At 46.7% G+C, this 27,810-nt stretch overlaps 1 protein-coding gene across 1 annotated transcript in view; it reads left to right on the plus strand.

Moving 5' to 3' along the window:
- Positions 1 to 27,810, plus strand: part of nxn (nucleoredoxin) — a 169,972-nt gene that overhangs the window by 90,740 nt on the left and 51,422 nt on the right. The window contains exons 2-5 of the mRNA XM_063031226.1: positions 3,640 to 3,757; positions 3,848 to 3,981; positions 8,980 to 9,080; positions 26,559 to 26,665. Coding sequence (XP_062887296.1) covers positions 3,640 to 3,757; positions 3,848 to 3,981; positions 8,980 to 9,080; positions 26,559 to 26,665 — 460 coding nt within the window. The remainder of the gene's footprint in view (positions 1 to 3,639; positions 3,758 to 3,847; positions 3,982 to 8,979; positions 9,081 to 26,558; positions 26,666 to 27,810) is intronic.

Raw genomic sequence — 27,810 nt, forward strand, 5'->3', positions numbered from 1 at the left:
CATTTGGTTCATAAACACGAGATTCTGCTAACGGTGGAAATCAGGAGTAACGCCCCAAATCGGGAGGAGGAGAAGATGGTGGCGCGTCGCAGCACACGCGACCTCTCCGGTGATGAATAGCTGTAATCTGTCAAGTAGGAGGCTGTGCACAATTCTGATTTGATGGAGACGGACATGAGAAGCACGGAGGAACATCTGGAAAAACTTCTGAAATGCCTGTTTCGCTGCCGCTGCTACTGTGTGACCCGAAATCTCCGGAGGGGAAGGCCCCGAATCCTTGGCTTTGCCTGTTGCTTGGCGGCCGGGGCGGGGTTGAAGCGCTCAGCAGAGATGGTGCTCGGTGCTCAGTATCGGAGGGCTGGTCAGAGGCTTGAAGTTTTCAGACGGACTCAGAGTCGGACTGTGGTCGGGTGCTTCCAATGCATCGGCAAGTTTGCGGCGCTGGAAGCTCATGGCAGGGAGAGTTTCTTCCTTCTACCGTCTGCGTGCGATGTTGGGGCTATCGGGACTTTGAGATTTTTTTTTTACCGTGCCCATGGTCTGCTCTTAATCAAATTATGGTATTGCTTTGCACTGTTGTAACTATGTGTTATGATTATGTGGTTTTTGTCAGTTTTAGTCTTGGTCTGTCTTGTGTTTCTGTGATATCATACCGGAGGAACATTGTATCATTTTTTAATGCATGCATTTCTAAATGACAATAAATGAGGACTGAATGTCCTCATAATCGTAAAAAAAATGCTAGAGGAACTCAGCAGGCCAGGCAGCATCTATGGAAATGAATAAACAGTTGAAGTTTTGGCCCAAGACCCTTCATCCAGACTGGAAAGGGAGGGGGGAAAGCAGCTAGAATAAGAAGATTGGAGGGGGGGAGTAAAAGCTGGCAGGTAATAGGTAACATGAGGTGGGGGGAGAGGGGATGAACTAGGAAACTGGGATGTGATTGGTGGATGAGGTAGGAGGACTCTGATTGGAGAGTGGACTGTGGAAGAAATGGAAGGGGGAGGGGCACCAGGGAGGTGATGGCAAGTGTGGGGAAGAGACGGGGTAAAATGGGAGCCAGAGTGCGGAATAGAAAAATAGAGAAGGGGGAGGGGGGAGAAACTACTAGAAGCTGGGGAAATCAGTGTGCATGCCATCAGGTTGGAGGCTACCTAGGCGGAGTTTGGCATTTGGTTCACCTGCTTCTGTCGTCTGTTCCCCATCTTGAGCTCACCGAGTCTCCGTTCCTGAGCAATTTTTAAACTCAACAGAGTTCACAAGAAAATTCATTCGACTTCCGCATAGCGTGTAAAGGAAAAGCAGAGGGTGGCATGGCAGTATAGCGGTTCGTGTAATGCCATTACAGCACCAGCAACTCAGGTTCAAATCCCACCACTGCCTGTTAGTAAGGTGTTTGTACATTCTCAATTTCCTCCCACATTCCAAAGACACAGGGCTTAGTAAGTTAATTGGTCACATGGGTGTAATTGGGCAACACAGAGTCATTTGGCGGGAAGGCCTGTTACTGTGCTGTATCACAAATAAATATATTACAGCTGTTTGGACTGAGAAGTGGCTTGTGCCTGGAAGATAGAGGGTAGTGATTGAAGGGACTTTTTGAGTTGGATGTCTATAATTACAGTAGTGGTGTTTTGCAGGGACCTCTGCTGTTTGTGATGTATATAAATGACCTGGATGATAATGTAGACAGGTGGGTTTGTAAGTTTGTGGATGATACCAAGCTTGATGGAGTTGTGGATAGTGTAGAAGACTGGTAAAAAGTTACAGCGCGATCTAGACGATTTGCAGCAGTGGGCAGAGAAATGGCAGATGGAGTTTAACCCAGATAAATGTGAAGTGTTGCACCTCACTAGGGCAAGATGCAAGGAGGCAGTACATTGTTAAAGGGCAAGATCATTAACAGTGTTGCTGAGCAGAGAGATCTTGGGATCTAAGTTTATAGCTTCATGAAAGAGGCTACACAGGTCGATAAGGTGGTTAAGAAGGCTTATGGAATGCTTGTTTTTATTAGTCGAGGCATTGAGTTCAAAGGTCAAGAGGGTATGTTGCAACTTTATAAAACTCTGATTAGGCCACCTCTGGAATACTGCATTCAGTTCTGTTCACCCCATTAGAGGAAGGATGTTGAGGCTTTGGAGAAGGTGCAGAAGTGGTTTACCAGGATGCTGCCTAGTCTAGAAGGTATGTGCTAAAACATGAGAGGCTGTACATGGGTTGTTTTCTCTGGAGTGGCGGATCTGATGAGGTTTATAAGATTAGGAGAGGCGTAGATAGAGTAGACAGGGAGTATTTGTTCCCAGGATTGAAATGCCTAATACCAGAGGGCATGCATTGAAGCTGAAAAGGGGGATGTGAGGGGTAAGTTTTTTTCACTCAGAGAGTTGTGGAATGTTCTTCCTGTTGTGGTGGAGGCGAATACATTAGAGGTTTTTAAGATGCATTTGGATAGGTACACGGGTGTCAGGAAGCTGGAGGGATGTGGACATTGTGTAGGTAGGGGGGATTAGTGTTTGGGTGTTTTGATGTGCTTTTGAGCTGGTTCAGCACATGCTGTGGGCTGAATGGCCTTTTCCTGTGCTGTACTCTTCTATGTTCAAACAATCTGCTCGAGGATTTCAGCAAGTCAAGAAGCTTCTGTTTGGGGAGAAGGAACTATCAGTGTTTGAGGTTGAAACACTGGTTTGGACAAACCTTTGTTCAAAGTTCAAGTTAAGTTTATTATCAAAGTACATATATGCCACCATATAAAACCCTGAAATTTGTTTTCTTGCTGGTATACTCAATAAATCCATCATAGAATAGTAATGATAGAAAGAATGAAAGACCGCGCCAACTTGGCGTTCAACCAGCTGCTGCTTCTATGAGATGTTGGGGCCTTGGAGGGAGACTTTCTGAGGTAAATGTTGGGGCCTTGGAGGAAGACTTTCTGAGGTAAATGTTGGGGCCTTGGAGGGAGACTTTCTGAGGTAAATGTTGGGGCCTTGGAGGGAGACTTTCTGAGGTAAATGTTGGGGCCTTGGAGGGAGACTTTCTGAGGTAAATGTTGGGGCCTTGGAGGGAGACTTTCTGAGGTAAATGTTGGGGCCTTGGAGGGAGACTTTCTGAGGTAAATGTTGGGGCCTTGCAGGGAGACTTTCTGAGGTAAATGTTGGGGCCTTGGAGGGAGACTTTCTGAGGTAAATGTTGGGGCCTTGGAGGGAGACTTTCTGAGGTAAATGTTGGGGCCTTGGAGGGAGACTTTCTGAGGTAAATGTTGGGGCCTTGCAGGGAGACTTTCTGAGGTAAATGTTGGGGCCTTGGAGGGAGACTTTCTGAGGTAAATGTTGGGGCCTTGGAGGGAGACTTTCTGAGGTAAATGTTGGGGCCTTGCAGGAAGACTTTCTGAGGTAAATGTTGGGGCCTTGGAGGGAGACTTTCTGAGGTAAATGTTGGGGCCTTGGAGGGAGACTTTCTGAGGTAAATGTTGGGGCCTTGGAGGGAGACTTTCTGAAGTAAATGTTGGGGCCTTGCAGGAAGACTTTCTGAGGTAAATGTTGGGGCCTTGGAGGGAGACTTTCTGAGGTAAATGTTGGGGCCTTGGAGGGAGACTTTCTGAGGTAAATGTTCAGCTGAACAGATGTTATTTTCCAATTTCAGGTGAAGCTGTGGAGCAAGTATAAAGTGACCAATGTCCCCACGCTCATCTTCATCGAGGGGAGCACCGGGAGGATCGTGAGCAGGAACGGGCAGCTGATCATTCGGGACGACCCAATGGGTAGGTAATGCCAGGCGGGTGAGGACACGAGATGGCCGTGGACCTCCAGCCTTTTGCAGCCTCGCTAACCTGGTCCGTTGCCTCCAACAGGCTCCGAGTTCCCCTGGGGTCCCAAGTCATTTGGCGAAATCATGGCCGGCCCTCTGATTAAGAACAGCGGGCAGGTGGTGAACAGCAGTGAGTTGGACGGCAGCTACGTTGGCATTTACTTCTCTGCCCACTGGGTAAGACTGATAAACATCCAGAAGAGTGTATTTGGTATCCACCAACACCACTCCCTAGTCACCCATTCTTCCTTCATTCGAAGGTGCTGGACCTGCATATTTACAAAGAGTATTCTGCCTGGAGGTCGGTGACTGCTGGTGTCCCACAACAATCTGTTCTGAGGCCCCTGCTCTTTGTAAATTTATAAATGAAGAAGTGGGAGAATAGGTTAGTAAGATTAGTGGTGTGCAGGATAGTGTAGAAGGCTGTCAGGGGTTACAGTGGGACATTGACAGCAGAGCTGGGCTGAAACGTGGCAGATGGAGCTCAATCTGGAAAAGTGAAGGTAGACGTGGGGTTAATGGCAGGATTCTTCACCGCCTGGAGGAAAAGTGAGATCTTCAATCCACGTCCATGAAACTCTCAAAACTGCATTAAAATGATTGAGTGGTTAAGAAGGCATTTGGTGCGTTGGCCTTCATTAGTCAGGGGACTGACTTCAAGAGACGTGAGGTAATGTTGCAGCTCTATAAAACTCTCGTTAGACCACACTTAGAGTGTGCTGTTCAGTTCTGGTTAGCTCATTATGCGAAGGATGTGGAAGCTTTAGAGAGGGTGCAGAGGAGATTTATCAGAGTGCTGTCTGGATTAGAGAACATGTCTGAAGAAGAAATGTTGAGCGAGCTTAGGGCTTTTTTCTGTGGAGCAAAGGAGGATGAGAGGTGACTTCATTGCAGTGTGTAAGGTGTTAAGAAGCATAGATAGACTTCACAGCCAGTACCTTTTTCCTAAGACAGCAGTGATTACTACAAGGGGGCATAATTTTAAGGCAATTGGTGAAAAGTTTGGTGGTGGGGTGGGGGGGTGGGGGGAACTCACAGAAAGATTTTTTACCCGGAGTGCTGAGTGCATGAAACACAGTGTCAGTGGTGGAGGAAGAGGCAGATACATTAGGGACATTTAAGAGACTCTTAAACAGGCGCATGGATGAAAGGAAAACTGGAGGGTTTTGTGGGAAGGAAGGGTGAGATTGCTATTCGAGTAGGTTCAAAGTTCGAGGGCTGAAGTGTGCCATGAATTGGGGTCCCCTGGTACCATCAGCACCTCACCACCCCAGCCCGGGGTTCTCATGGAGGGCTTCTCTCTCAACTCCAGATTCTCTCCTCACATTAACAGCATCATGGAGCTGCACAGCACGGAAAACAGGCCCTTCGGCCCATCTTGTCTCTACCATCCAAATTGTGAGACTGAGCTAGTCCTAATTGTCTGCATTTGGCCACGTTTCCTCGAAGCTTGTCTTGTCCGTTACCTGTTGCTACTTAATTTCCCAATTGAGATTAATAAACTATTTTCTTCTTCTTCTTCTTCATCCTCATCCTCATCATCCTCTCTCCCCCCCCCCCCGTCCAAGTCTCTATCGAAGGCCACAATTGTACCCGCTTCTACCACTTCCTCGGGCAGCTTGTTCCAAGTACCCACTACCCTCTGTTGTCCCTCAGGTTACTTTTCAGTTACTGGTCATTGTGCACCACAGTGCAGAATTAGGCCCTTCGACCCATCTGGTCCATGTTGGCCTGGCCTTTTCCCTGGTCCCATCTACCTGCGCCCCTCCCGTTCATGTACCTATCCAAATTTCTTTTAAATGTTGAAATCAAACCAACATCCACCGCTTTTGTTGAGTGAAGTTTCCCTTCAGGTTCCCCTTAAATATTTAACCTTCCACCATGGACCAACAGTATGACCTCTCATTTTAGCTTCACCTGACCTAGGGGCAAAAAGCCCGAATACACTCATAACGTCTCTCCCCCTCATAATTCTGTGTGCCTCTATAAGACCTCTCCTCGTTCTCCTACGCTCCAGGACATAAAGTCCTAACCTATTCAACCTTCCCTTATAACTCAGGTCCACCAGTCCCGACTACATCCTTGTAAATTTTCTCTGTACTCTTTCAATCTTATTTACAGCCTTCCTGTATGTAGATGACCAGAACTGCGCACAATATTCTAAAGTTGTCCTCAGCAATGACACAAGCAACTTCCAACATTACATCCCTATTCCTGCACTCAGTGCTATAACTGCCAATGTCCCAGAAGCTCTCCTTACAATCCTGTCTACCTGTGACACCACTGTAAAACTACAGAATCAGGGAGAGTTAGCTACTTTGCTTCTCTGTTCCTTTACTTAAGAGATTAGAGAGATTAACTTTATTTGTCACATGTAAATCAAAACATACTATGAAACGTGTAATTAGAGTCAATGACCCACACAGTCTGCAAATGTCGCCATGCTTCCGGTGCCAGCATAGCATGCCCACAACTTATGAGTCTTTGGAATGTGGGAGGAAACCGGAGCACCCAGAGGAAACCCTTGCAGTCACGGGATGAACGTACAAACTCCTTACAGAGAGCTTTGTGAGGCCGCCCTGTGCAGGTGCTGACAGAAGCCCTGTGTTGGCAGTGGGAGTGGCGCTCAGTGGGCGCTCGAGGGTCATGATTGACCCGAGGGGCCGATTGGCCTCCCTCCATGCCGGGTGCTTCCATTGTACATTAGTGGTCAGTGCAACACCTCACAGAGCCAGTGATCACCGGTCAGGGCACAATTCCCTCTCCTGTCTGTAAGGAGCTTGCACTGCGGGCTAATGTGACGAGTGGAAACACTGATGTTGAGTTGGGGTTCAGTTTAAGAGACTGCTCTGATGTGATGACATAATGATGTCAAGTTACTTTTACCGTACTTTTTCTGTGCTTATTTGACAATAAAGGAAACTCCTCTGCTGTTTTATTTACAAAAGCCTAGAGTACATTCTCCTCGTGAGCACGTAGGTTACCTCCGGGTGCTCGGGTTTCCTCCCACATTCCAAAGGTGTGCAGGCGAGGGTTAATAAGTTGTGGGCGCTGGAAAGGTGGTGATACTTGTGGGCTGTCCCCAGCACATTCTCAGACTGTGTTGGTCGTTGACACAGGACAATGCATTACACTGTATTGATTACACTCAACACACATAAAAGTTGCTGGTGAACGCAGCAGGCCAGGCAGCATCTCTAGGAAGAGGTACAGTCGACGTTTCGGGCTGAGACCCTTCATCAGGACTAACTGAAAGAAGAGCTAATGACAGATTCTCCCTCTGTCCCTCTCGCTATACCCGTTGCCCATCCTCTGGGCTTCCCCCCTCCCCCTTTTCTTTCTCCCTAGGCCGCCTGTCCCATGATCCTCTCATATCCCTTTTGCCAATCACCTGTCCAGCTCTTGGCTCCATCCCTCCCCCTCCTGTCTTCTCCTATCATTTTGGATCTCCCCCTCCCCCTCCCCCTCCCACTTTCAAATCTCTTACTAGCTCTTCCTTCAGTTAGTCCTGACGAAGGGTCTCGGCCCGAAACGTCGACTGTACCTCTTCCTACAGATGCTGCCTGGCCTGCTGCGTTCACCAGCAATTTTTATGTGTGTTGCATGAAATTCCAGCATCTGCAGATTTCCTCGTGTTTGCATTGATTACACTGCATGTTTCGATATACATGTGGGAAATAAAACTAATCTTTATCTTTAGAGTTAGACAGCATGGGAACAGGCCCTTTGGCCCAACTTGTTCCTGCTGACCAATATTTGGACCATTCCCCTCAGAACTGTTCCTATCTACGCACCTGCCCAAAAGTTATTCTAAGTGTTGTCACTGCAGTCGCCTCTGCCACCTCCTCTCCACGGGGCAGGGAGTGGGGATGGGGCGAGGCCTTGAAGAGTTGAGTGAACTCGGAGGGAGTAGTTGCCTGGCTGGGGGGTGGTGGGTACCGTGCTAGGACACAGGCCGCAGAGTCCTGGGTGAGCGGGAGACAGCGGGACCAAAATCAATCCCTCGGCCGTACCTCCTGACCACCGTTTCTTCTCAGCACCCTGCAGAGCTTCTCCAGCCGCTTTCCTGTCAAAATTGTTTGCGTTGCTCTCTTAAGCAGTACATATAGCGGAGGCAACAGCTGTAGAAGTAAGTTCGAGTCGGGGCCGGGGGAGTTTAAATTTGCTTTGAATGCATTCCAGCCATATCTAGCATCCGTGGGAAATTCAGCTCCCCCACTCCCGGGGTGGTTATAAATCTCGGAGTGCGGGTCGCTGTGACAAGGCAGGGTCTGGGTTCGATTTGGAGAGGTATAGGCAAACACAAAGACAAGAGGCCAAGTGCCGGGTATTAATGGAGTTGTGAGTGAATGGGGGCATCTGTGATGAGGAGCATGCTGTTAAAAATGCACATCCCATAGCAGTGTTTTACAGAGGCCAGCTGTTGCTCACTGGCATTAACCCTCTCCTACACTGCCATCATAAAGAGCATCCTCACTCCAGCCATTAGTGTCTGGTCTGGTGCAGTGTCCTCTCACGATGTACGAGGATGATAGCGAACGGTCAGGTCAGCCGAAAAGGTCACTGGCTGCAGTCATCCATCACTGCAGGACTGGTATGTGTCCAGAACAAAGAAATGGGCAGGAATAATCATTGTGGACACTACCCACCCTCTAAACCACCTTTTCCAAATGCTCACTTCTGGAAAAACTATAGGGCTGTTAAAACAAAAATTTTGCGCCATCTTAAAAGCTTTTCTTCGCCCCAGGCAATTAATCTGATCAACCATTCTAGTTAGACCCCCCCCACCCCCTCTATCTATTAACCCCATCACTGCACTGTAAACACTTTAAACCATGTTTTATAATGTTCTTGCATTGTGGTATTTCAAAGTTCAAAGTATATTTATAATCGAAGTATGCATACCATATACAATCTTGAGATTCATCACCTTGCAGGCAGCCACAAAACAAAGAAACCCAATAAAACCCATTTAAAAAAAACACATTTTAATTCCATATTTGTACTTTGACCTCTAAACTTTATTAGCTTATATGTAAATTTTTTTTGTAATTCTTCATTATTTATGAATTTTGAATGTTGTGCGTCGCACTCTTACCAACACACTATAGCAAATTCCAAATGCATGTAATGGTACGTGGTGAATAAAGTTGACCTTTGAACTTTTCCATGCAGTGCCCTCCTTGCAGAGGCCTTACCCGTGTACTCGTGGAGACATACCGCAAAATCAAAGAATCAGGGCAGAAGTTCGAGATCGTTTTCGTCAGTGCCGACAGGTACAAGTGCTCGTTTTACTGGGGCTGGTTTGGCCATGGGTTTTGTAAGTTCTTCCTGATTGACTGATGGTGTTGGGTGGGGAGGGTGAAATGGCAGTGCTTGCGGGGGGTGTTTGGGTGATTTTCAGAAGCAGCGGAGAATGCCTCAGGAGCCCAGTTTACCAGCAATCACTTGGATCTACCTGTCACCCACCAGTTTTGGCTCAGCCCCACCCTTCCACCTCTGGATGTTGATCATCTCCCCTCAGCGGTTTAATTGGGGCAACTGATGCGGACTGGGGCGCTTAGGTGAAGAATGTCCCGACGGCCTGCGTTGGCTAGTGGCACGGCACTGAACTGAACATTACTGGTTTGATATTTGATATTCTACATGTTGTTTGCTTGCTTATTTTCTGTTCGCACCCAATTTTGTTTTTTTAATCGCGCATTGTGCGTTTGACCTTTCCTTGAACAGGTTCCATGGTGTTTCTTTGTTCCGTGGCTGCCCGTGGGAGGACTAATCTCAGAGTTGAATTCTGTGGACATACTTTGATAATAAATATACTTTTAATGCTTGAAACCCTTTATCTTCAGAAACAGTATCGGGTTTATAATCACCGACATATGTTGTGAAATTTGTTGTTTTGCAGCAGCAGTACAGAGCAATACATAAAAATCACTAAAAGTTACAAAAATATATAAAAAGCACGAACATGAATAACATAGTGTTTCTGGACCAGGCTGCTCCGAAATTGTTGAGTGTGGTATATCCTTCAGTGGAGATTTAGGGTCTTGACCCAAAACCTCAAATGTCCTTTTGCCTCCGTAGATGCTGCCCGACCTGCTGAGGTTTTCCAGCTTTTTATCTTTTGCTCCAGATTATAACATCTGCAGTCTTGAATCTCCTTTCGTCTTCAGAAACATTCACCTCATAACCATCAAACCTTGGTGAGAAGCTGTTCACTCTATAACTATGTTGGGTTCCCATGATAGGTCATAGATTTACTCTGTCTAACTACTTTGTGAGGTCCTGGAGTCATACAGCACAGAAACAGGCCCCTCAGCCCAACTTGTCCATGCTAATCAAGAGACCTTCCCAAGCTAGCCCCATTTTTCTGTGTTCTGCCCATCTCCAAACAAGGGGTTCCCAGCCTTTTTTTTATATAAGCCATGGTGCCTTACCACTATCCGAGCGGTCTGTGGCTCCCATGTTGGGAACCCCTGCTCTAAACCTTTTCTGTCCATCTCCCTGCCTTTTAAAGATTGTAACTGTACCCGCCTTCACCACTTCCTCTGGCAGGTTGTCCCATATGCCCACTGCTGTGTATTCAATATTTCAGGTACATTTGAGTAATCTTGTATATATTGTTTGATTAACCATTCTTGTTCGTTTAAACAATTATGGGTTATATGTAAAAATATGTTAATTGCATATGTCATCACACTTCCACATGATACGGGCGTGTTTCGCTTAAAGACGAAGTTACACCCGTTTTTCAGAATTTCATGTCTTCCTTTGAGTTAGTTTAATGTTTTTAAGTTACAAAGCCCACCATCCTCTGTGTGGGAAAACATACCCCTTTAATCCCCTTTTAATCTAACCTTATACCTAATTTTATCCCTCTAGTTTTAGTCTCCCCTATCCTGGGACTATGCCAAAGTATGCTCCCCCCGCCCCATTATTTATAAACTTTTATAGGCAGTAAACTTGGCTTTGACTTTGACTGTGAATTTGAAGGTCACTCCCCATCCTGTTTCGTTCAAGGGGAAAGAGTCCCAGCCTATCCAGTCTGATCAGTAGTGCCAGGGGGTAACGGGCACAGGAATGATATACTGCAATTACAATGTCATTCTCACTGGGTGAAACACTCCAAAGTGCATGCCAGGAGTGTGATCAGATGAGAAAAGCAATTACCGAGGAGGTAAATTACTAGAATAGTCTCCAGATGTGATTGTGAATCCCACCACAGATAATGGGGATCTTCAGTTCCTATAATGCAGAACTGTACAACAGAGAAAGAGGGCCTTTAACCCACAATATCTGTGCTGAACATGATGTCAAATTAAATTAAATATCTTCTGCCTGTGTCCCTCCACTGAGGGATCCATGTCCTTCTATTCTCTGAATATTCATGCATCTATCTAAAATGGGGGTTCCCAACCTTTTTTATGCTATGGCAGCCCCCCCCCACTCTGTATAAAGAAAAACTTGCCCCAGGTATCTCCTTTAGGCTCTTCCTCCCTCTCACCTTAAATACATGTCCTCTTGTGTTTGACATCTCTATCCTGCAAGAAAGATTCTGACTGTCTACCCTACTTGTGCCTCTCATGGTCTAATAAACTTCTGTCACGTCTCCTCTCAGCCTCCAGCACTCCAGGGAAAACAGAAACAGGCCAACCTCTCTTCGTAGGGCACGGCAGACAACACTGTGATAGAACCCTTCTGCTCCTTTTCCAAAGTCTCCGCATCCTTCCCACAACAGGGTGACCAGAACTGCAGACGTTTCTTCGTGCCGCCTAATTAAAGCTTCTTTTTAATTCAGTAATTAAAAAGCTCATCACACTATAGCAGATAGTCACACTGCTTGAAAACTGGCCCTTCAGCCCATCAAGTCAGTGCTGTGTACCAAATGTCCATATATACTTAATACCCTGTTTGTTTTGGGAGCAATAAACCCTGCCGTCTCTTGAATTTCCACATCCACGTCCATCCCATAAGCGTCACACCTTGGTGAGAAGCCTTTGCTTATGAGGAAGGGTTGAGCGAGGTAGGGCTTTTCTCTTTGGAGCAAAGGAGGATGAGAGCTGACTTGATAGATGATAAGACCATAAGATACAGGAGCAGAATTAGTCCTTTTGGCCGATCGCCTCTGCTCTGCCATTTCATCATGGCTGATCTATTTCCCTCTCAGCCCCAATCTCCTGCCTTCTCCCTGTATCCCTTCATGCCCTGAACAATCAGGGGTCTATCAACCTCTGCCTTACGTATACCCAATGATTTGGCTCCCACAGCCGTCTGTGGCAACCTATTCCACAGATTCACAGCTCTCTGCCTAAAGAAATTCCTTCTCATCTCTGTTTAAGTGGACCTCTCTGTTCTGAAGCTGTGCCCTCTGGTCCTAGACTCTCCCACCACAGGGAACATTCTCTCCACATCCGCTCTATCGAGGCCTTTCAACATTTGACAGGTTTCAATGAGATCCCCCCTCATTCTTCTGAATTTTAGTGAGTACATGCCCAGAGCCATCAAATGCTCTTCATATGATAAGCCTTTCAATCTCGGAATCATTTTCAGGAACCTCCCTTGAACCCTCTCCAATATCAGCACATCCTTTCTTAGATAAGGGACCGGAAACTGTTCACAATACTCCAAGTAGGGCCTCACCAGTGCCTTATAAAGCCTCAACATTACGTCCTTGCTTTTATATTCTAGTCCTCTCAAAATGAATGCTAACATTGCATTTGCCTTCCTCACCACTGACTCAACCTGCAAGCTAACCTTTAGGGAACCCTGCACAGGGACTCCCAAGTCCCTTTGCACCTCAGTTTTTTGAATTTTCTCTCCATTCAGAAAATAGTCAACTCTTTCATTTCTTCTACCAAAGTGCATGACCATACACTTCCCGACACTGTATTCCATCTGCCTTTTCTTTAACAACACACATCAAAGTTGCTGGTGAACGCAGCAGGCCAGGCAGCATCTATAGGAAGAGGCGCAGTCGACGTTTCAGGCCGAGACCCTTCGTCAGGACGAAGGGTCTCGGCCTGAAACGTCGACTGCAGTCCTGACGAAGGGTCTCGGCCTGAAACGTCGACTGCGCCTCTTCCTATAGATGCTGCCTGGCCTGCTGCGTTCACCAGCAACTTTGATGTGTGTTGCTTGAATTTCCAGCATCTGCAGAATTCCTGTTGTTTGCCTTTTCTTTACCCATTCCCCTAAGTCCTTCTGCAGCTTCTCTACTTCCTCAACACTACCTTCCCCTCCACCTACCTTCATATTGTCTGCAGACTTGGCCACAAAGCCATCAATTCTGTCACCATGTTGAGAGGCAAAGATTTAGTGGACAGCCAGAGACTTTTCCCCAGGGAGGAAATGGCTAATACGAGATAATTTTAAGGTGATTGGAGGATAGTCTGGGGGAGTGGTGGCAGAAGTGGGTTTTTTTTTAACACAGAGAGTGGTAGGTGCATGGAATGCACGGCCAGGGATAATGATAGACGCTGAGGGAAGGGTTAGATTGACCTGTGAGAAGGGTTGGCACAAAATTATGGGCTGAAGAGCCTGCAGTGTTCTGTGTTCACTCGACCAAACCACTATGAAGCTGGTGATGGCCAACAGGAGAGCAAAGTGAATGGGAGGGAGTAAGTACGGGATAGGTAACAGAGAATCGCACAGCTTGGTACCGTCAGCAGTGGGCACAGACTGAGGAAGCAGGTGATGAAGAACGGGTCAGGGGTAGAGAGGCACAGTGTAGGTCAGAGGGATGAAGTCTCATAGATGATACAACATGGAAATCGGCCCTTCGACCCATTTCAAATTTTTGTTTGTGGAATGGTCGATAAGGAGAGTGGCATGGCGGCCTAGCGGTTGCCACAATCACTTTACAGCACCAGGGGTCTCAGATCAGGGTTCGATTCCCGCCGCAAATTTGTACATTCTCCCCATGACGCGGGTTGCCTCTGGGTTTTCTCCCATATTCCAAAGATGAGTGGCCCGACTGGCCTAATTCTGTTCCTATGTCTTATGATCTATTTATGGTTACGGTTTGGGTTCTGGGCAAACTGATCTATGTATGGACAGAGTTTGGGTTCTGGGCAGACTGATCTATGTATGGACAGAGTTTGGGTTCTGGGCAGATTGATCTATGTATGGATAGAGTTTGGGTTCTGGGCAGATTGATCTATGTATGGATAGAGTTTGGGTTCTGGGCAGACTGAGCTATGTATGGACAGAGTTTGGGTTCTGGGCAGACTGAGCTATGTATGGACAGAGTTTGGGTTCTGGGCAGACTGAGCTATGTATGGACAGAGTTTGGGTTCTGGGCAGACTGAGCTATGTATGGACAGAGTTTGGGTTCTGGGCAGACTGAGCTATGTATGGACAGAGTTTGGGTTCTGGGCAGACTGAGCTATGTATGGACAGAGTTTGGGTTCTGGGCAGACTGAGCTATGTATGGACAGAGTTTGGGTTCTGGGCAGACTGATCTATGTATGGTTAGGGTTTGGGTTCTGGGCAGACTGAGCTATGTATGGACAGAGTTTGGGTTCTGGGCAGACTGATCTATGTAGGGACAGGGTTTGGGTTCTGGGCAGACTGAGCTATGTATGGACAGAGTTTGGGTTCTGGGCAGACGGATCTATGTATGGATAGAGTTTGGGTTCTGGGCAGACTGAGCTATGTATGGACAGAGTTTGGGTTCTGGGCAGACTGAGCTATGTATGGACAGAGTTTGGGTTCTGGGCAGACTGAGCTATGTATGGACAGAGTTTGGGTTCTGGGCAGACTGAGCTATGTATGGACAGAGTTTGGGTTCTGGGCAGACTGAGCTATGTATGGACAGAGTTTGGGTTCTGGGCAGACTGAGCTATGTATGGACAGAGTTTGGGTTCTGGGCAGACTGAATTATGTATGGACAGGGTTTGGGTTGTGGGCAGACTGATCTATGTATGGACAGAGTTTGGGTTCTGGGCAGACCGATCTATGTAGGGACAGAGTTTGGGTTCTGGGCAGACTGATCTATGTAGGGACAGGGTTTGGGTTCTGGGCATACTGTGTTGGCACTGGAAATGTGGGCTGCCCTGGCACAATCCTTGGACTGTGTCGGTTGTTGACGCAAAACAATGTATATTACTGCATGCTTTACTGTACATGAGGCAAATAAAGCTACCCATGATCTTTATCTCTTTATCTGATGTGTGAGTGGGAATTAGTACTGGTTAAGATTGGGCTGAGTATGGAGATACGGAAGGACAGAGAGACAGCGGGATGTAGGCATTAGGCAAAATACAATGAAGGGGAAGGACAAGGCAGGGACAGTGATCCAGTATTGTTATGCCTATTGTTGGGTTGGTGGCATGGAGATAATGCCTCTAACAAAGGCGATGTAAGGTGCTCTTCCCTCTGCCAGTCTGCAGGTCACCCTTGGGCAAAGTGTAGCACCTGCCTAGCCCCCCGATCAGAGTCATGGGAGCATCTGGTGCATATCACAAGTCCTGGTTATGTGACCACTGACACCAGGCAGACAATCTCTGAAGAGTATTGATAATGGCTGGAGTCGCCCGTCTTGTAAAGACACTGCCCAGATGGAAGGCAACGGCGAACCATTTCTGTAGAAAAAAATTAGCCAAGAACTATCATGGTCGTACGACGCAGCGCATAATGACGGTGATGATCATTGTCAACCACATTGTCTGTGTTCCCCTGTTCCTTTGGCCTTTGGAACAGATTCTCTTTATTTATTTAACCTTAATCTTTTGTGAAAAGGGACCTAGTGCTTTCCTGGCCTATATGATGAATAAACTCTTCTCGGACTTCCAGCCGGGTACAGGTATCGGTTATAACCTATTGTTATAATCTGTTGTTATTTTGACACTCTATCAAATCCTTTTGTAGCACAACCCTGGATTCTCTCGTAAATCCACGTAACTAATTATGGAATCATACAGAATGTAAACGGGCCCTTGGTCCTGTCAGGTCCCTGCTGATCAAGAGCCCCCTTATGTTCATTAGTCCTTAAACTTTTTATTTCTCTCTTGTTCCCATCAACCTCTCCCCAGTTCTGCCACTGACCCAGACACTGGGGGCAATTCCCAGCGTCAGTTAACCTACTGACTCACAAAGACAAGAGACTCTGCAGATGCTGCAAATCCAGAGCAACACACACAAAATGCTGGAGGAACTCAGCAGGTCAGGCAGCGTCTATGGAGAGGAAGAAACAGTTGACATTTTAAGCCGAGGCCCTTCATCAAGTCCGAAAAGTAAGGGGGCAGAAGCCAGAATGAAAAGGAGAAATAAAAAAGAATAAAAAGAAGAAATCCACTGGAAGAGGACAGTACACTTTGGAGGAAAGGGAAGGAGAAGGGAAACCAGAAGGAAGTGATGGCCAGGTGAGGAGAAGAGAAGGAGTGAGAAGGTAACCAGGATGGGAACGGAAAAAGAGAGAAGGAGAGGGGGGAGAAATATCCAGAAGTTAGAGAAATCATTGTTCATGCTGTCTGAACTGAGAATACCCCGGTGGAATATGAGGTTTTGCTCCTCCTGCATGAGATTGGCCTCATCGTGGTATTAGAGGAGCCCGTGGACAGACATGTCGGAATGGGAATGAGAAGTAGAATTCAGATGGATGATCAATGGGAGATCCTGCCTTTTGCAACGGACAGACAAAACTAATCAATAAGCTTCAAAACATTGGCCTCAATACTTCCTTGTGCGATTGGATCCTCAATTTCCTCACTTGCAGACCCCAGTCGGTTCAGATTGGCAACAGCATCTCCTCTGTGATCTCCATCAGCAGAGGTGCAGCACAGGTTTATGTGCTAAGCCCCCTGCTCTACTCGCCTGTTACTTATGACTGAGTGGCCATGCACGGCTCCAATGCCATATTCAAGTTTGCAGACAACACCACTGTTGTAGGCTGAATCAAAGGTGGTGTTGAATCAGCATGCACAAGGCAAATTGAAAACCTGCCTTAACAACAACCTCTCACTCAATGTCAGCAAGACCAAGGACCTGATTATTGACTTCAGGAGGAGGAAAGCAGAGGTCCACGAGCCAGTCCTCACATTCATCTTTGAGATGTGGGAGGAAACTCACATGACCATAAGGAGAGCATTCAAACTCCACACAAACAGCACCCAGGTCCCTGGCACTGAGAGGCAACAGCTCTAGCAGTGCACCACCGTGCCAACCAGTTCCTTGGAAAAATCTGAGTAAATCATGTCTGTAATGTCATACTTCGAACTGGACAGCAGTGGGGCTTTGAAGTTTGGTCAACTTCCTTCCTTCCTTCGAAGCTGTTATAGATAGATAGATAGATAGATAGACATACTTTATTGATCCCGAGGGAAACTGGGTTTCGTTACAGTTGCACCAACCAAGAATAGAGTATAAATATAGCAATAGAAAACCATAAATAATTAAATAATAATATGTAAATTATGCCAGATGGAAATAAGTCCAGGACCAGCCTATTGGCTCAGGGTGTCTGACCCTCCAAGGGAGGAGTTGTAAAGTTTGATGGCCACGGGCGGGAATGACTTCCTATGACACTCTGTGTTGCATCTCGGTGGAATGAGTCTCTGGCTGAACGTACTCCTGTGCCCAACCAGTACATTATGTAGTGGATGGGAGACATTGTCCAAGATGACATGTAACTTGGACAGCATCCTCTTTTCAGACACTACCGTCAGAGAGTCCAGTTCCATCCCCACAACATCACTGGCCTTATGAATGAGTTTGTTGATTCTGTTGGTGTCTGCTACCCTCAGCCTGCTGCCCCAGCACACAACAGCAAACATAACAGCACTGGCCACCATAGACGCGTGGAACATCCTCAGCATCGTCAGGACCTCAGTCTCCTCAGGAAATAGAGACGGCTCTGACCCTTCTTGTAGACAGCCTCAGTGTTCTTTGACCAGTCCAGTATACAGAGACAAGTTCCAGATGCAAGCAAAGCTCTGGAAGGTGATCCATAGGGAGTGGCTTTCCCTGCAGAAGGCTGAAGTTGACTGTAGATTATGGCATATGGTCGGCCAGGGACTGTCAGATTGAGTGTAGTTGTCCAATTTTCTGTCAGCACCAGGGAAGAGTATTGATCTAAGTAAAGTAAATTTATTTTCAAAGTACATGTATGTCCTTGGGTTCATTTCTTTTTTCCAGTTACATCTCTTTCACAGATCAGCCTTCCCCACACAGTCTCAGCCACTAACATCAGCAGATGTCAGTTTCTCTTGGTCTCAACCCTACAAAGGCATTCTCTTCATCCTTCCTATCGCCCACAATTGTTACATTGAGGACATGTTAGAGCTCTAACATTCCATGGTTCTAAAGATCATTGACACTCTCACTCCAGTGTGGACAACCAGCATTCTTGGGGCAGCGGAAGATCTGTCCCAGTATACCTCTGGTCTCACTATTGTGGCTTCTGTGTGAGGATTACGTAAGCAATCGAATTGAGTAGAGTCATAGAGAAGGACAGCACAGAAACAGGCTCTTTGGCCCATCTAGTCCATGCTGAAACCATTTAAACTGCCTGCTCCTGATGACCTGCAACAGGACCATAGCCCCCCATATCCCTGCTGTCCGTGCACCTATCCAAGATTCTCTTAAATGTTGAAATTGATCTTGCATGGACCACTTGTGCTGGCAGCTCGTTCCGTGCTCTCACGGCCGTCTGAGTGAAGAGGTTTCCTCACATGTTCCCCTTAGGAGTAAGCTAGGGCTTTACTCTTTGGAGAGAAGGAGGATGAGAGGAGACATGATAGAGGTGTACAAGATATTAAGAGGAATATATAGAGTGGATAGCCAGCGCCTCTTCCCCAGGGCACCACTGCTCAATACAAGAGGACATGGTTTTAAGGTAAGGGATGGGAAGTTCAAGGGGGATATTAGAGGGAGATTTTTTACTCAGAGAGTGGTTGGTGCGTGGAATGCACTGCCTGAGTCAGTGGTGGAGGCAAATACACTCGTGAAGTTTAAGAGACTACTAGACAGGTATATGGAGGAATTTAAGGTGGGGGGTTATATGGGAGGCAGGGTTTGAGGGTCGGCACAACTTTGTGGGCCGAAGGGCCTGTAATGTGCTGTACTGTTCTATCTTCTATTAAACTTCTCACCTTTCACCATTAACCCATGACCTCTGGTTGTAGTGCCACCCAATCTCAGTAGGAAAAGCCTGCTTGCATTTACCCTATCTATACCCCTCATAATCTTGTGTACCCCTATCAAATAACCCCTCAATCTTCTACATTCTAAAGAATACAGTCCTAACCTATTCAATCTTTCCTTATAATTTAGGCCTTCCGGACCCAGCAATCTTGTTCGGGAAGGTGACCAAAACTACATACAATACTCCAAGCCAGGCTTCACCAACGTCTTGTACAACTTCAACATAACATCCCATCTGCTGCACTTAATACATTGATTTATGAAGGCCCTTGTGCCAAAAGCTTTCTTTACAACCCTATCTACCTCTGACACCACTTTCAATGAATTATGTGTCTGTATTCCCAGATAGTTAAAATGCATTTTATTGTCTCTATGGTAAAGTTTGAAGTGCATGTTATCAGATGTTTTATATATAAAATATAAGAACAGGGACTTGTATAGGAACTGGAACAGATAGAATATAAGAATAGGGACTTAGAACTGTAAATAACACTAGAGGCAAAAAAGACTGCAGATGCTGAAGTCTGTTCAAAGTACAAAGTATATTTATTATAAAAGTATGTATGTATTATACAACCTGGAGGTTTGTCTCCGTGCAGGCAGCCACGAAACAAGGAACCCAAAAGTTTACTGACAGACACTCAATGTGCAAAGAGAGAGAGAGAGAAACAAAAACAGAAATCGTGCAAACAAAAGTAAGCAAATAGCATTTAGAATGAAAGTGAGTCCTCAGACATGAAGCCTGGAGTAGGCCCACAGCCTGAGCCTCAGTTCAGCACATAGCAGCGTAAATGTTTCTGAGCCCAGAGCAGTCTGAGCAGGCCCACAGCCTCAACCTCAGTGCAGAGAGTGGAGTGAACATTGCAGATCAGCTAGCAGAACTGGTCCGACCCTCACCTCTAGTCCAAGCACCTAGTCTGGCCTAGTGTTTAAATGGCCCAAACATCAGGTTATTCCTCCCTTTAGGACCCAGGCCTTATCACCTCGACATGCACTGGACCTGGACCCTGTCGCCACATTCTGGCCCCGTGCCCGACCATTCTAAATCGGCTCAGTGCTCGATGGATCAAACCTCGCTCCCAGTCAACGTGAATGGGCCCTGAATTGCCCCTCCTCCGCTCTGATGTTTCTCCAGTTCACAAGTCCCGACTCCATATTGAACATGCCTCTACCTTGCTCCAATTCCTCCTCAAAAATGCCTCAACCTCCTTCCGACTCTCTATCGCATCCGCGTGCTTCGATCCTGGACTTGGCCTCGCCTTCGCACACCTCTTCATTTGTTTGCGGTAATCATTTACCATAATCTGGAGCAATACACGAAGTACGGCGGGGGGGGGGCGGAATTAACCACATTACGGATTGAAATCCTGATGCAGTGTTTAGACCCGAAAATGTTGATAATTCCTTTCCCTGCATAGATATTGCTCGAACCTCTGAGTTCCTAGTCAGACTAGAGGTTGAGAATTTTGTGCTGTTCTGGTTACCACGTTGATGTAATTGCACTGCAGAGGATGCAGACTAGATTTATGAAGATTTTCAAAGTTCAAAGTAAATTAGATTATCTAATCCAAATTTATTATCAAAGTACACACGTCACCATGTACAACTCTGAAATTCAATTTCTTGCGGGCATGCTCAATAAATCCATAATAGAATAATAATCGTAATAGAATCAATGAAAGACCGCACCGACTTGGGCGTTCAACCATTGTGCAAAAGACAACTAGTTGTGCAAATACAAAGAAAAAAGTAATAAATAAATAAGCAATAAAGACCAAGAACATGAGGTGAAGAGTCCTTGAAAGTGAGCCTGTAGGTTGTGGGAACTTTTCAGTGATGGGCAAGTGAAGTTGAGTGAGCCCAGTGGTTGAGGGGTAATAACTGTTCCTGAACCTGGTGATGAGTCCTGAGGCTCCTGTACCTCCTTCCTGACAGCAGCAGTGAGAAGAGAGTATCACCTGGATGTGGGGGTTCCTGATGATTTTCATGATTCCTTTGTGAGCCCCATTCCTCTGGGTAAGGGAAGGGATAGTATTCACTCAACATTATTCCCCTGTCCCATTCTGAGAAAGCCCACTGCCTCCAACACAGCAGCTGTGTGACTTCCCAATTTGCAAATTCCTTTTTTTTAATCAAACTAAAATTTATTCAAAACTTTCAAAAATTCACAAAAAATAAACTCTGCAATACCTTTCATTCTCACAGTCATAGACAATGTTTTTAAGTGGTGTTTTATTATGTTCCTTAAAACCATTAAGACTGTTGCCATTCACCTGGCCCCCTGTGGTTGTATACCACTACAATGATTGAGGAACCCTCTCTCCTAACCCGGCCTCTCCCTGTCCAGTAGCAGAAGAACCCTGCACTGTGTTCGTTCCCCATCGAGTCCTCACGGTGACTGCACCAAGCTTCAGTGAGTCCCTCAGCACATACTCCTGCAGCCTGGAACGTGCCAGCTGCCAGCGTTCCTCCACGGACGTCTCAATGTGCTGGCCGACCAACAGATTTCGGGCAGCCCGAAGGGCGTCTTTCACTGAGCTGGCTGATCTGCCAGCAGTACTTGACGTCCGTCTCCTCTGTCAGGCAGCTGCTCAGGATGAATTGTGGCACGGGCCCCCTTTGCATCTTTCTCCACACCCCCTTCGCAAACCCATAGTTGGCAAAGAGGTGACTGAGTCAAAAATGGAGCACTGACCCAGTACTGACTGGCCTGAGAAGATTAAACAGCATGATGAGATTGGATGTGTGTGGTGATCAAAGGTCAAACATTTATTTCTTTATTTGATTTAGAGATACGGTAACAGGCCCTTCTGGCCCAACGACCCCACATCGACCAATTACACCCTTGTGACCAATTGACCTACTAACCTGTTTACTGTGAAGGGTTAGCTTACTTGTTGGTCAAAAGCCACTTCTACTGTGCCAGTCATCGATTGGCCCATTTGCAGGATGCAGCACCTCTTTCCCCATTGGTTGCCTTGTGTGCCACGGCAACGATGTCCGGACTCAGGCTCCTAAGGAGCTTTCCTTTGTCTCTGAGCACTCATCTTCGCACTGAGGTCGTGATAGTGCTGAAGAACCATTGGGAAAATGTGCTGCAGATACAGAAGGGCCCACATGCGCTCTTAGCTAAGTATCTGGGTGTTGAATGTTTGGTTTTGTAGTTGTGTAACTTGGGGAGACTTAACAAAGTACCTGTTACTGAATGTTTAGTATCATAGCTTGTGTAACTTAGGGTGGCTTAGATGTTAGGTTGAATATTTTACTGTTTGTCTGTAAGTGAATGGTTAATGTGCTCATTGGTAATCAGTGTCTTGTGTCTCACTCGCCAAACCCGTGAATCTGCTTCCTCGTAACACCCGTGCGTCTCTGGGATGCCAGAGGAAACCCACACTGCCACGGGGAGAACATACAAACTCCTTAAAGACAGCAACGGGAATTGAACCTGGGTTGATGGCGCTGTAATAGCGTCGGACTAACCACTACGCTACCATGCCACCCCACATTGTGAGGGGTTGCTGGATGATTTGCTAAATTGAGGAATGTATTCAGACAGCTGGAAAAGTGTGTAAGAGCTGTGTCAATCATTAATTATCTTACTAATCATCTGTTGCGGGGCCTGGTCAGGTTGAACTATGACACAGGCCCTTACTTCTTCCTCGACACCCTCTTGCTCTGGTCCTTCAGTGTGAGACTCACGAGTGCCCACACACATTAAACTGGAGTGAGACTAACCAAAGCCTTTCACACTAGGCCAGCAAAAAAGAGAAGAGCAGTCTGTAGTGGAACTGAGCTGTTGGTGTTGAATGGCCTTGGAGCACCCCCTTCCTCAATCAGTTACTCAATGAAGTCTTCTGTATCAAAGGATCAGCTGGACAAGCGACATTAAATGTGCATTACATTTGATGAAAATACAGGTGACATAGAAAAGGCTGTAGGAACATAGCTCGGTTCCAAGCTCCCTCTGTAACCACAACTTTGTACTTAGTAGAGTGAGACCTTCTGAAGCTCGATGCTGGAGTGTTTTCAGAAACTGGATTTACCAGGCAAAGATTGCAGACATAGTGGTATAACACAGAAACAGGCCCGTTGGTCCACTGACTCCAAGGTGAAGATCACCAGCTTTGCACTAACCCTGTACTCAACCCATTTTTCTTCTTGGAGACACAAGTGATTCTGCAGTTGCTGGAAATCTTGAACAATACACAGAGTGCTGGAGGAACTCAGCAGGTCAGGCAGCAGCTATGGAGGGAAATAATATCTCTCTCTCTCTCCCTATCTCCCTCTAATCTCTCTCCATCTCTAACTATCTCCCTGTCTATCTCTATCACCCTATCGATCTCTTATCTTCCTATCTATCTCTATTCTATCTCCCTATCTATCTCTGTCTTTACCTCCCAATCACTCTCTGTCTTTACCTCCCAATCACTCTACCTATCTCTATCTCCTTATCTCCCTATCTATCTATCTCTCTCTGCCATATTTCTTGGGTCTACAAGTTGCTAGTCAGTGGTGTAGCAGATAGTGAGGATATGTGGGTTGGCGGTTTGATTGTACGCTGTACGTTGTTCCCAGTGTGTAAGTGAGTGGCAGAGTCCAGGGGATTTCTTTGGCATGTGAAAGAGAATAGGTTATGTGGGGAATGTGACCGGTGGGATTGTTCTGTAGGGTCAGTATAGACTTCATGGGCTGAATGGCCCCTTTCTCCATCATAACAAATGGCAAGTCAGGGTGGTGTTTGCATTCATTGTCTTTGTCATCAGGCATGTTAGCTAGTGTACAGCCAGTGAGTGATACAACACAGTGTGTGTCTATGTGACAAGCTCTCTAATCAAAAGTCCAAAGTCAATTTATTATCAAAGTACATATATGCTGGCATATACTTCCCTGAGATTCATTTTCTTGCAGACATTTATGGGAGGAAAAAGAAATAAAACAGAATTTACAAAAAAACTATACATAAATAATATGACCAACATGCAAGAGAAGATAAACTGTGCAAATCAAAATCACACTGAGAACAAGTTGTAAAGAGTCCCTGAGAGTGAGTCTGTAGGTTGTGGAATCAGTCCAGAGTTGTGAGTGAAGTTATCCACACTGGTTCAGGAGCCTGATGGGTGCAGGGTAATAATGCCCTGAACCTGGTAGTGTGGGACCTGAGGCTTCTGTACATCCTGCCTGATGGCAGCATGACCTGGGTGACTGACTGAGACTTGTGCACAGTTATCTCTGGCATTGCTCCAAGTCTGGTGCCTGTATTTATAACCACTGATTGTAGTTATAAACGTCAGATTTTTCCTGTCCTGGGGTTGAATTAAGATGGCTTGGCAACTGGATCACCAAAGACAAACTTGTTACAAGTCAGGCCACAGCTTGCCGTTTTTGACAATACTCCTTGCGTAAATCACCAGAAGTTTTGGGAGTGTGGTTTCCTCTTGCAAGACCTCCACGCCAGTCAGACCAGATTTTCGAGACAGGTTGGCAAATCTGCCCAAAATCCTCCTCCATTCAACGAGCTGCAGCTGGTCCACATCCTCAAATCCTTTTCCCCTCCAGGCTGGTGTCCAGGCATTGACAGACAGGCTGCAGTGTACTCGGTGAACAAGTGTCCACAGACCACCGGAGCAGAGAATTCACAAGTTTCAACATGAGCCTCATGGGTTTGCCTCCTAGCTCTGCACCTGCCCAGCTGTAGAAACAAACATCTCACCATCGACCTTGCAAATCTCTCCCTGAGTCCTTCACTGACAGGTTCTGGCTCTGGTCCTGGTCCCAGCATTTGTGTCCTCTTTAGCCTCAGCAATGCCACCTCCTCCAAATCAAGTCAGTGTCAAAGAGTCAGACAGCCAATAGGCCCAACTGGTCCATGATGACACAGGTTCCCATCTAAACCTGTCTCATTTGCCTGCCTTTGGCCCATAGCCCTCTAAACCTCCCCTCTTCATCTGCTTGTCCAAATACCTTTTAAATGTCGTTTGAGTACGTGCCTCAACGACTTCCTCAGGCCTGCTCATTCCATTTACTGACCATCCTATTGAAGTGAGTGCCAGGGTGCTGCCGCAGCTCTGCCGGTCAGTGGGTTAATTGGTCATTGTTAACTGCCCAGTGATTGGGCCAGGGTCAAATCTGTGGCTCATTGGGCCAGAAGTGCCTGTTCCTCACTGTATCTCTAAATACGACAAAAATAAAATCATTCTTTCCTCTCTCATCTTTCAGCTCAGGCCTAGCAACCCTGACTGGACAATGAAGTGATTAGGGAAGCAGCAATGAAGAATCCTCTGTCTGTGTGGGAGAGACCGAGATGAGGGACCTTCATTGCTGCCCTAAACACCAGCAGTGTAACAGGCAGTCTCTAACTCTCCCCTTAAGCCCTCGCCCTCTAGTTCTTGATTCTCCGGCCTCGGGGCGGGGTGCGCACATCAACGCTCTCTGTGCCCCTCATGATTTCATACACCTTTTACGAGATGAACTCTTGACCTCACACTTGACCCCCATCATGACCTTTCACCCTATCGTCTGCCTTTACTGCACGTTTTCTCTAACTGTAACACAACATTCTGCATTATGGATTACCTTGATATAACGTGCCGTGTACCTTGGACAGGTACATAGGAGAAAGTTCAGACTCTGACCTTGTGTACGCCATGGCCCAATGCCATTGAGCAAGGGTTCCATGCACCCCAGGTTGGGAATCCCTAGTTTAGAAGGTCATGGGCCAAGTTCTGGCAAATGGGATAAACTTGATTGGGATATCTTGGTGGTCACCATGGGCCCAGTTGGGCGGAAAGGCCTGTTTTCATGCTCTATAACTCTACTGATGCGGTGAAATGATGTGTACGGGTGCCAGGCAGGTCAAAGTTATCCACTGTACCTTGAGGGTGGCACGGACCCGGGTTTGATTCCCACTGCTGTCTGTAATGGGTTTGTTACCACATGAGAACAAACACGTGACCTCATAGGTTTCCTCCAGGTGCTCCAGTTTCCTCCCACAGTCCAAAGAGGTTAATTTTTCACTGGAAATTGCTCTGTGATTAGGTTAGGATTAAAATTGGGAGGATTGCTGGGCAGCACGGCTTGAAAGGCCGGAGGGGTCTATTCCACACTGTATATCAATAAATAAATAAATGTGACACTAATAAACCAATTTCCAGTAAATTGGTAAATCTATCTCCTTTCATTTTAAACCTCTAATTCTTGATTCCCCAACCCTGGGGCAAAGACTGGGTACGTTCACCCTATCCATGCCCCTCATGATTTTTAATAGGGTCACCCTTCATTGAAATGAAAAAGAAGATTGGTAGCTGAGGTTGAGTGCTTGTCTGTAGGGTCGATCGTCAAGCCTGGAGATTAGGCCACAAATGTTTCGTCACCAGTCAAGGTGACATCATCAGCACGCAGTTGAGCGTTGTTTCTGTCGAGTACTCACGTTCATATTGGACCGATGCATTGTTCTGATTGGCTGTCGTGCAGGCCGCTAGTCTCCACTGGGTCCTGGCCAACCGGATACCTTTCATTGTCCTACACTGCAATGTAAAAAAAAAGTCCCCAACCTGCTGAACCCCTTCCCATACCTCAGGGCTTGAACTTTGACTGTTTACTCTCTCCCTCCACAGGTCAGAAGATTCCTACAAACAGTATTTCAGTGAGATGCCTTGGACAGCTGTCCCGTACACTGATGAAACCAGAAGGTCTCGGCTCAACCGACACTATGGCATACAAGGTACGAGTTGGGACCAGTAATGCACTGCTCCCTCTGTGCATGTCAGCTTCAAGAGGCTTGTGTGCTCTGTTTCCAGCCTGATGTTCCCATTCTCCCTGAAAACTCGAAGCACCAGCGTGGTGGACTGCGCTCGGTACCTCAAGAGTGTCGTTCAGTATGTGTTGCTTGTGAGGCTTTTACATAGAGAGTGGACAAATGTAGACCATGCAGATCATACTCAGAACAGGCATTGTTCATTGTAGAGCCTGATTCAGTGTTCTGCTGTTCTCTGTTGTATAAAATGCCAATGTTCTGAATGTCACTGGGGTGAAGTCATCAACTCCAAAAAGCAAACAGCATCATCTCTATTGTGCTATATCCCACTGGCACACTTTCAAGAGCACAAGAGTTTCTTCAACATTGCAGCTGTCTGGGAACGGATAACTTTCTTCATGTCGAGTTACACTCACAAAATGCTGGAGGAACTCAACAGGTCAGGCAACATCTACAGAAAGGAACAAACAATCGAGGTTTCAGGCCGAGACACTTCTTCAGGACTGGAAAGGAATGGGGAAGATGCCTGAATGGAAAAGTTGGGGGCGAGGGGAAGGGAAAGAGGCTAGCTGGAGGGTGATAGGTGAAGCCAAGTGAGTGGGAAATGTCAAGGGCTAGAGAAGAAAGAATCTAATAGGAGAGGAGAGTGGACACTAGGAGGAAGAGGCCCAGGGGGAAGTAATAGGTGAGGTAAAAGGTCAGAGTGGGGAATAGAGGATGGGGGCGGGGAATATGTTCACCGGAAGGAGAAATCAATATTCATACCATCAAGTTGGAGGGCACCCAGATGTAATATAAGGCGTTGCTTGCTCCTCCATCCTGAGGTGGTGTCATCTTGGCACAAGAGGAGGCCATGGATCGACACGTGGGAACGGGAATTGGAATGTTTGGCCAACAAGAAGTGGCGGATGGTGTGGAGGTGCGAGGCTAGAGCAGTCCCCTAAATTACAGTGGGTCTCACCATTGTAGAGGAGGCAGCTTCGGGAACACCCAACGATTGTTCTCTTAAAAGTACAGAGCAACACATCCAAATTGCTGGAGGATCTCAGTAAGTCAAGGAGCATCTATAGAGAGGAATAACAGTTGACGTTTCAGGCCAAGAGCTTTCACCA

This window comes from Mobula hypostoma, chromosome 23 (assembly GCF_963921235.1).
Source record: "Mobula hypostoma chromosome 23, sMobHyp1.1, whole genome shotgun sequence".
NCBI lineage: Eukaryota > Metazoa > Chordata > Chondrichthyes > Myliobatiformes > Myliobatidae > Mobula > Mobula hypostoma.